Source organism: Xiphophorus maculatus, chromosome 18 (assembly GCF_002775205.1).
Source record: "Xiphophorus maculatus strain JP 163 A chromosome 18, X_maculatus-5.0-male, whole genome shotgun sequence".
Lineage (NCBI taxonomy): Eukaryota > Metazoa > Chordata > Actinopteri > Cyprinodontiformes > Poeciliidae > Xiphophorus > Xiphophorus maculatus.
Genome location: NC_036460.1, coordinates 1,720,357 through 1,730,483, shown reverse-complemented (window position 1 = coordinate 1,730,483; position 10,127 = coordinate 1,720,357). Strand labels below are relative to the sequence as shown.

Genomic DNA, 10,127 nt, shown 5'->3' with positions numbered 1-10,127 from the left:
TTATTTCCAAAACAAACGTTTCCACATGCTGCGTATTTTAGACAGTTTCAGCCCGTACATCACAGGACTGAACAATGGCTGACATGTTACATAGTATAATGACAATAATACTGCGATAACATTAGGAACTGTGCTCATGTTAAACCTGCTCTGCAACACCTCAAAGCAAATACCAAAGGAGAAGTTAATGAGAGAGGCCAGGTGAGGAGTGCAGGTGCTGACCGCTTTCTGCCGGGTCTGTTTGGATCCAGAAAAACAAACCTTCAGGATCCTCATGTATGTGTAGAGAATTATCCCTACTGGACCAAAAACACAGAGAGCAGCGATAAAAAGGCCATAAATGTTATTGACTGTAATATCAGAGCAGGCCAGTTTCACTATAGAGTAGTTGTCACAGTACATTTTGTTAATGACGTTTCCACAGAGCTGCAGAGAGAAGCTCAAAGATGTTGTACAAGAAACTACCAGGTAGGCAGTTATCCAGGCTGCTGTAATAAAAACTGTAACTTTCTTCAAGGTCATCAAAGAATGATAGTTCAGAGGATGACAGATGGCCAGGTATCGGTCATAAGACATCACGGCTAGATTCAAAAACTCTATGCTTACATATGTGTAAAGACAAAAGATCTGCAGGAAGCAGAGAGGAGCAGAAATGATGTGAACATCAGAGAGGATCTGAACCAGCAGTAAGGGAAACAAACAACAACTGCCGTACAGTTCGTTCACAAACAGGCTGCAGAGGAACAGGAACATGGGTTCATGTAAGGTCCGGTTCACACAGATCACCACGATCAGCAGGACGTTACAGCTGATAATCAGAACATACAGAGACAGAACAAACATGAAAAATACATATTTAAACTGTTTGGTATCAAAGTAAGCAGCAAGAGTGAAATATGAAACCTGTGTTGAATTCAGCATGATTTTCCTTATGGTTTATAGAATATAAAATATTTAGTCAGGAAGGCTTAGATTAAACCCCTCCTGATCCTTTTCTGGGAGATTTTACCCCGAAAATGTATCATTAATAATCTTCAGTGTTTGGAAGAAGAATTAGTATAAACAGCAAAACCTAACATTCATTACATTATTTCACCGACACAGCGATTTCCATCCAACTGAACACTAAACCTTCCTTTGCTGCTCTTAAGCCTTTCAGTGACCTACAACATCAACGGGATGATGTCATCATCAAATGGACTTTTCTGTTTCCAGTTGTCAGCAGAGAGAAAGATTCAAAACACAAAATATTCCTTCACACAGCTGCATGTGTGGAGGATGTCTGAGTTGACCTTGGGGTGGTATCATCCGACGCCTCCTTCCTCCCGCGTGAACCTTACAGACCAACCAGGCTCACACTAACTGCTTTTCCTTTTGAAATGGTTAAAAATCTTTATTCATGTTCTGCTGAAGTTAAAAATCACAGTTTCACAAGTAAGAAATTAAATGAAAGTCACATTGTTCTTGCGATAAGTCATTAAAAATCCTGGGAGCGACAGATGTGACATGATGTTATATTCACAATGCAGCCCTAGTGCTCATCATCTATCAGCCAATCAGAGGAAACGTCGGCATTTTATTCATGACTTGGAATGACAAGCCCCGCCTACTTGGGAGTGGCTACGTTTCTCCAGCAGTAGCTGTCGCAAAAAAAGTTTTTTCATTGCAGTTCTGCAAACTACATGAATTTGGATCCAGCTGAAAAACCACCTCATCCTTGCGCAAAAACTATTTATCCAAAAATGCAACGGAAAAGTGGCACCGTCCATTAGGGGAATTTATTTTCAGAATTTCAATTTGTGTAGCTTTATGTTTAATGTAAACTCAGTGAAGGGAACAACTGGAGCTCTCTACTCTCTGATGTTGAGCTAATCTGAAGGCAACAAGAGGCTTGGAGGATTTTAGACCTGAAGGATTCAGAGGAGTAATCCAAGGTCTGTTTGGTCCTCATAACCCAACTGCAGTCTGATTTAATCCAACTGTGGTCCAGTTTCATCTAACTCCAGCCCGTTTGCCTATAAACTCCGGTCCGGTTGGTGAGAAGTGAATGCTAATTGACGTCTGGTCCTCCAGTCCTCGGTCTGGGTTCAGTTGAAGTGAATTCTTGAAGTGAACGCCAGGCGGACCAGAGACCGGTCCAGAAGCAGGAAGTGGACTACAGAGCTCCTTTTATAATTGGTTACTGTATTTGGTTTTTATCTTGTTGCTGAATTGTGAAAAACAAACAAACTTGACTTAGACACACAATCGTTCCCACAACCCAAAAGAATCTAATTTAACAAAGATGTTGTGCCTTTATGTGAGTTTAGGGAACATTTTAGGGCCAGACGCAGATGTTCAGGGGAAGAGCAGCTGGAGTTGGACTGGAGCCCAGTGAGACTGTGATTATGCTGACTGGTCTGGTATCAGCTGGTCTGGTTTCAACTGGTCTGGTTTCAGCTGATCTGGTATCAGCTGGTCTGGTTTCAGCTGATCTGGTTTCAGCTGGTCTGGTTTCAGCTGGTCTGGTATCAACTGGTCTGGTTTCAGCTGGTCTGGTTTCAGCTGGTCTGGTATCAACTGGTCTGGTTTCATCTGGTCTGGTTTCAGCTGGTCTGGTTTCATCTGGTCTGGTTTCAGCTGGTCTGGTATCAACTGGTCTGGTTTCATCTGGTCTGGTTTCAGCTGATCTGGTTTCAGCTGGTCTGGTTTCAGCTGCTCCTCCATGGGCTGCCACCTTATCGTGGTGGAGGGGTTTGAGTGTCCCAATGATCCTAGGAGCTATGCTGTCTGGGGCTTCATGCCCCTGGTAGGGTCACCCAAGGCAGACAGGTCCTAGGTGAAGGACCAGACAAAGAGCAGCCCGAAGACCCCAATGACGGATAAAAACTTTGGACTTGGTGTTCCCTCGCCCGGACGCGGGTCACCGGGGCCCCACTCTGGAGCCAGGCCTGGAGGGGGGGCACGATGGCGAGCGTCTGGTGGCCGGGCTTTTACCCATAGAGCCCGGCCGGGCTCAGCCCGAAGAGGAAACATGGGCCCCCCCTCCCATGGGCCCACCACCCGTGGGAGGGGCCAAAGGGGTCGGGTGCAGTGTGGGATGGGTGGCAGCAGAGGGAGGGGACCCTGGCGGTCCGATCCTCGGTTGCAGAAACTGGCTCTTGGGACGTGGAATGTCACCTCTCTGGTGGGGAAGGAGCCGGAGCTAGTGCGTGAGGTCGAGAGGTTCCGGCTAGAAATAGTCGGTCTCACCTCGACGCACGGCTCTGGTTCTGGAACCAGTCTCCTTGAGAGGGGCTGGACATACTTCCACTCTGGAGTTGCCCAAGGTGAGAGGCGTCGGGCAGGAGTGGGCATACTTGTTGCTCCCCATCTCGGCGCCTGTACGTTGGGGTTTACCCCGGTGAACGAGAGGGTAGCATCCCTCCGCCTACGGGTGGGGGGACGGGTTCTGACTGTCGTTTGTGCTTACGGGCCGAACGACAGTTCAGATTACCCACCCTTTTTGGAGTCCTTAGAGGGGGTACTGGAGAGTGCTCCTCCTGGGGACTCCCTTGTTCTGCTGGGGGACTTCAACGCTCACGTGGGCAATGACAGTGAGACCTGGAGGGGCGTGGTTGGGAGGAACGGCCCGCCCGACCTGAACTCGAGCGGTGTTCTGTTGCTGGACTTCTGTGCTCGCCATGGATTGTCCATAACAAACACCATGTTCAAGCATAAGGGTGTCCATATGTGCACTTGGCACCAGGACACCCTAGGCCGCAGTTCGATGATCGACTTTGTCATCGTTTCATCGGATCTGCGGCCGTATGTCTTGGACACTCGGGTGAAGAGAGGTGCGGAGCTGTCCACTGACCACTACCTGGTGGTGAGTTGGCTCCGGTGGTGGGGGCGAAAGCCGGTCAGACCTGGCAGGCCCAAACGTGTTGTGAGGGTCTGCTGGGAACGTCTGGCGGAATCCCCTGTGAGACGGAGCTTTAACTCCCATCTCCGGCAAAGCTTCGAACACGTCCCGGGGGAGGTGGGGGACATGGAGTCTGAGTGGACCATGTTCCGTGCCTCCATTGTCGAGGCGGCCGATCGGAGCTGTGGCCGCAAGGTTGTCGGTGCCTGTCGCGGCGGCAACCCTCGAACCCGCTGGTGGACACCTTCGGTGAGGGATGCCGTCAGGTTGAAGAAGGAGTCCTATCGGGCCTTTTTGGCCTGTGGGACTCCGGAAGCAGCTGATGGGTACCGGCGGGCGAAGCGGCATGCGGCTCGGGCGGTTGCTGAGGCAAAAACTCGGGCGTGGGAGGAGTTTGGAGAGGCCATGGAGAAAGACTTCCGTACGGCTTCGAGGCGATTCTGGTCCACCATCCGGCGTCTCAGGGGGGGGAAGCGGTGCAGCACCAACACTGTTTATAGTGGGGATGGTGTGCTGCTGACCTCTACTCGGGACGTTGTGGGCCGGTGGGCAGAGTACTTCGAAGACCTCCTCAATCCCACCAACATGCCTTCCACTGAGGAAGCGGAGCCTGGGGACTCTGGGTTGGGCTCTCCAATCTCTGGGGGCGAGGTCGCCGAGGTGGTTAAAAAGCTCTTCGGTGGCAAGGCCCCGGGGGTGGATGAGATCCGCCCGGAGTTCCTTAAGGCTCTGGATGTTGTAGGGTTGTGTTGGTTGACGCGACTCTGCAATATCGCATGGACATCGGGGGCAGTTCCCCTGGATTGGCAGACTGGGGTGGTGGTCCCCCTGTTCAAAAAGGGGGACCGGAGGGTGTGCTCCAATTATAGAGGGGTCACACTCTTAAGCCTCCCTGGCAAGGTCTATTCAGGGGTCCTGGAGAGGAGGGTCCGTCGGATAGTCGAACCTCGGATTCAGGAAGAGCAGTGTGGTTTTCGTCCTGGTCGTGGAACACTGGACCAGCTCTACACCCTCGGCAGGATCCTGGAGGGTGCATGGGAGTTCGCCCAACCAGTCTACATGTGTTTTGTGGACTTGGAGAAGGCGTTCGACCGTGTCCCTCGGGGAGCCCTGTGGGGGGTTCTCCGGGAGTATGGGGTACCGGGCCCTTTGATACGGGCTGTCAGGTCCCTGTATGACCGGTGTCAGAGTCTGGTCCGCATTGCCGGCAGTAAGTCGGGCTCGTTTCCGGTGAGAGTTGGACTCCGCCAGGGCTGCCCTTTGTCACCGATTCTGTTCATCACTTTCATGGACAGAATCTCTAGACCAGCCAAGGTGTTGAGGGGATCCGATTTGGTGGCCTTAGGATCTCATCTCTGCTTTTCGCAGACGATGTGGTCCTTTTGGCTTCATCAGATCGTGATCTGCAGCTCTCGCTGGAGCGGTTCGCAGCCGAGTGTGAAGCGGCCGGGATGGGGATCAGTGCCTCCAAATCCGAGGCCATGGTCTTGAGCCGGAAAAGGGTAGAGTGCCTTCTCCGGGTCAGGGGGGGTGTCCTGCCCCAAGTGGAGGAGTTTAAGTATCTCGGGATCTTGTTCACGAATGGGGGAAGAAGGGAGCGGGAGGTCGACAGGCGGATTGGCGCAGCATCTGCTGTCAAGCGGGCGCTGTACCGGTCCGTCGTGGTGAAGAGAGAGCTGAGCCAAAAAGCGAAGCTCTCGATTTACTGGTCGATCTACGTTCCCACCCTCATCTATGGTCATGAGCTTTGGGTCATGACCGAAAGAACGAGATCGCGGATACAAGCGGCCGAAATGGGTTTTCTCCGTAGGGTGGCTGGGCTCTCCCTTAGAGATAGGGTGAGAAGCTCAGTCATCCGGGAGGGACTCAGAGTAGAGCCGCTGCTCCTTCACATCGAGAGGAGCCAGTTGAGGTGGCTCGGGCATCTGGTCAGGATGCCTCCTGGACGCCTCCCTGGTGAGGTGTTCCGGGCACGTCCCACCGGGAGGAGGCCCCGGGGAAGACCCAGGACACGCTGGAGAGACTATGTCTCTCGGCTGGCCTGGGAACGCCTCGGGATTCCCCCGGAGGAGCTAGAAGAAGTGGCCGGGGAGAGGGAAGTCTGGGCCTCCCTTCTGAAGCTGCTACCCCCGCGACCCGACCTCGGATAAGCGGAAGAAGATGGATGGATGGATGGATGGATGGTTTCAGCTGGTCTGGTATCAGCTGGTCTGGTTTCAGCTGGTCTGGTTTCAGCTGATCTGGTTTCAGCTGGTCTGGTTTCAGCTGATCTGGTTTCAGCTGGTCTGGTTTCATCTGGTCTGGTTTCAGCTGATCTGGTTTCAGCTGGTCTGGTTTCAGCTGATCTGGTTTCAGCTGGTCTGGTTTCAGCTGGTCTGGTTTCAGCTGGTCTGGTATCAGCTGATCTGGTTTCAGCTGATCTGGTTTCAGCTGGTCTGGTTTCAGCTGGTCTGGTTTCAGCTGGTCTGGTATCAGCTGATCTGGTTTCAGCTGGTCTGGTTTCAGCTGGGCGGTTTCTCTGAAGATCTGCAGCTATAAGTAGAGCTTCAGACTGTGTGGCGCTGTGGAGACGGAGCAGATGGATTTCCAGTCTGGTTCTGCTTGCAGCTCCTCCTCCACTTGGAAGATTTGACTCTTACTGCAGGAGTAAAATCTGAAACACTGATCATGTTTTCTGGCTGATTTACCATTAAGCAGGATGATGATTAACTCCACACAGGTTTTGTTGTTCACACTAACTGCTTACTTTCACTCTGATGTTCTGAAGTATTTGTATTTCAGTGTTGTTCTGTGTCTGTATGTCCTGATCGTTTGCTCCAACGTCCTGCTGATCGCGGTGATCTGTGTGAACCGGACCTTACATGAACCCATGTACATGTTCCTCTGCAGCCTGTTTGTGAACGAACTGTTCGGCAGTTTAGGTTTGTTTCCCTTCCTGCTGGTCCAGATCCTCTCCGATGTTCACATCATTTCTGCTCCGCTCTGCTTCCTGCAGATCTACTGTGTTTACACCTACGCTCACATCGAGTTCTGCAACCTGGCCATCATGTCGTATGACAGATACCTGGCCATCTGCCGCCCCTTGCAGTACCACACCCTGATGACGCCGTCCCGGATCGCCAGGCTGGTCGCGCTCACCTGGCTCTTCCCTCTCCTTGAGTCTGTAGCAGGAATATTAATGACCGTCTCTCTGCAGCTCTGCGGAAACGTCATCCATAAAATCTACTGTCACAACTACTCCATCGTTAAGCTGGCCTGCGCAGACACCACAGCCAGCAACGTTGGAGGAATAGTTTACATGTTCACCATAATCCTGGGGATTATCATCTTAATCCTTTATTCATACGCTGAGATCCTGAAAGTGTGTTTCTCTGGATCCAAGCAGACCCGGCAGAAAGCGCTCAGCACCTGCGCGCCTCACCTGGCCTCGCTCATTAACTTCTCCTTCGGATGTTTCTTTGACCTGTTTCAGAGCAGGTTGGACGTGAGAGGAGTTCCTGAGGTGCTGCAGGTCGTTTTATCGCTGTACTTCCTGACCTGCCAGCCGCTCTTCAACCCTCTGCTGTACGGACTCAACCTGTCAAAGATCCGCAGCTTCAGCAAACGGCTGGTTCTGGGGACGAGCTGAGCTTCCTGCTCTGCAAAAACACGAAACCTTACCAAATGTTTCATGCAAATGTATTCATGAACCTGAAATTAGATCTGAAGTTCGATCTGTCATGATTACAGATTTAGCTGGACGATAAATTGCCGCAGAAGTTATTGCAATAAATGATAATATTGTTGCTGTAAAACCATTTCCAAGTAATAAGATGCTAATTGCATTCTCAAAGATAATTAACTTTAAATTCCAATGAACATGTAACACTGGAAATAAAAATATTAAAAATATCCAAAATAAATAAACAAAACTGCAGAAACAACAAATAAAATGAATCATAAAGTCTTTGTAAAATCTGTCCTTTAACAAATCTGTTAGCTGAGACCAAAGCATCAGACTGAAGACTTTTATCATCCCGTTTTTGGAAAAACAATAAATTATGTTTAGTGTGCAAGTTGGAATAAGAGAAAACTAACTTACAAGTAACTTTTCAGCAGGAAATAGGAGCTTCTTTTAGGTCAATAATTCATTAATATTAATATTATAAAATTATTGGTTCCACTGTTACATTATTTCACTAATGTCAAGTGACATTTTCCCATAAAATGAAATAATCTGCCAGTGGATCTAGTGCTGTTTTCAATGTCAACTTTAAGGAATTACTGACTTAAAACAAACTCCTGTATGTAGCTTAAAGTTATTTTTAAGTTATTTTTTTCTTATTTCAGGTGAACTAAGACTTTTGCCCTGGAAACGAAAATGCTTAGTAATTTTTTTGTGTTTTTTGCAGATGGATTCTTTGAACAAGTGTTTCACAAACTAAAGCTGCTTTTACCGTCTGTCAGTTGTAATAAACTGAGTTTATGTCTATTTTATTGACCTGGTTTCGTGTTTTTCTGCTGTTTCTGTCATGAAGTCATGAAGATTTCATGGCAGCTGAAATACGGTTTCATTCCACTTCCTGATGTTGCTCTTTATGTCAGCGGCTCATAAACACTACCATTAAAACCCAGAAAATAAATGCTGCAAAATCTGTGAAGAGACCTGAGAATGTGTTTTGTTCTCATTTTTGTTCACTATTTCTTCCTGTCAGAAACTTCATCCATCCAATGCTAGTTTGAAGAGAAAAACAGTTTGATAAATTCAGAAAGAGAAGCAGGGAAAATAACATTTTAGTAAATTATAATGATGATTGAAACACAGATCAGACTTTGATTAAAACATTTAAGTTCAGTCAGTGTCTTCACACAGATCAAAGTAATCTGCAGCTTTTTAACAAAATATTGCCGACAGGTTTTATTTTATGAGTGACGAAACTAAAAATCTTCCATCTGTTCCCTGATAATTATTTACACACAAAAACTCAACTACATTTCATTTTTAAAGCATATTTTAGGTGAATTGAGGATAAAGTTTCCAGCCTTTATTCCATGTCAGTTAAAAAAATTAAAGTTGAAAGAACTTGAGGAATGTGAAATTATAATTACAATAACTATTATATTGTATTGCAAAACTATTATTAATATATTCAACTGAACTGAAAAAAACAAAATGAATGCAATTAGAGTTGAACCGTTTTAATTTTTATTTAAGACACAGACATGCAGCGTCAGTAACGGTAAAAATATCTCTGAAGGGCAAAACTGAATCATTTGTGTTTCATTTTATTTTGGAGAATCAAGTTACAGTTTATACTGCAAGAGAGCTCTGGCACATTCGTAGAAAGTTAAGTGGAAGGAAAAAGTGTGGTTGGCAGTGTGATACCAAAAAATGAAAATCCAAAATGAAGTGTCTCATAAAGTTTTAATATTACATGAAACCAATAAAAAGCCTAAGGCAGTTCAACAAAATATTAATGTGAGACATTTTTTTGGTGTATAATGAGTACATAAAATATCTTTAGCAGCAAATTTAAAAACTTTATTTGTAAATGAACTGTTCAGGTAAACGCTCCTAATTTTGATGGATGGGTTCTCTGTAACTGTTCAACACTTCCTCCAAGCTCCTCCATGATTTTGTGATTTTTATTTTTTTTTGCAAACAAAATCAGTGATACTGATTTTTAAATATTTGCACAGAATTTTCTGATTTTTTTCTAAATTTCACACAGAGAAGAACCAGATTGAAAACAAAAACATTTATTCTTTAAAAAACTTAAATAGTTTTCTTTTTGATACTCGTCACATCGATAACGGAACATCAAGAAAAGCTGAAGCAGCAGCAGAAGTAAGAAATACTGCCACCTGCTGGTGGGAGTTGGTATTACTTAAACATTTTTTTTTTACCATTTTTGCAGAAAATTTGCAATAAACTTCCATTTATGTCTCGTAATTATTAGCATGGAAAATTCATGGAAATGTTGATTTTGCGTGAATTTACAAAATTATATAAAAAAACTTAAATAAATAAAAACTGTGACTACTGTGGAAAATATAACTAACTGCTCTTATTTTGTGAGTTTATAAAACTTTTTTAGTTTGGCTGAAAGTTTTAAATCTAATGTGACCCCCATAAACTGCTGATCTGTCTGCATCTTTAATGTGTTTGTTTTGTTAGTTCTTAGAATGTCCTGTAGAGGGCGCTACAGCCACATTTCTCCTGTGTCGGTACGAGAAGAAGAGTAAGGAGAGGGGAGCAGAAAAA

At 46.5% G+C, this 10,127-nt stretch overlaps 2 protein-coding genes across 2 annotated transcripts; one reads left to right on the top strand and one right to left on the bottom strand.

Annotated features, from left to right (window-relative positions):
- Positions 1 to 921, bottom strand: LOC111612068 (olfactory receptor 11A1-like). The gene has a single exon (XM_023351996.1). The coding sequence runs from the start codon at positions 919 to 921 to the stop codon at positions 1 to 3; it is 921 nt and encodes a 306-aa protein (XP_023207764.1).
- Positions 922 to 1,946: 1,025 nt separating this feature from the next.
- Positions 1,947 to 7,511, top strand: LOC102218473 (olfactory receptor 6K3-like). The gene is made up of 2 exons (XM_005808261.3): positions 1,947 to 1,963; positions 6,581 to 7,511. Exon 2 carries the CDS (start codon positions 6,582 to 6,584, stop codon positions 7,509 to 7,511), a length of 930 nt encoding a protein of 309 aa, XP_005808318.2. The 5' UTR covers positions 1,947 to 1,963; position 6,581.
- The last annotated feature ends 2,616 nt before the right edge of the window (positions 7,512 to 10,127 follow it).

Bases quoted from the DNA above. Each gene is read 5' to 3' on its own strand.
- LOC111612068 (XM_023351996.1), bottom strand. From the start codon at position 921: ATGCTGAATTCAACACAGGTTTCATATTTCACTCTTGCTGCTTACTTT.
- LOC102218473 (XM_005808261.3), top strand. From the start codon at position 6,582: ATGATGATTAACTCCACACAGGTTTTGTTGTTCACACTAACTGCTTAC.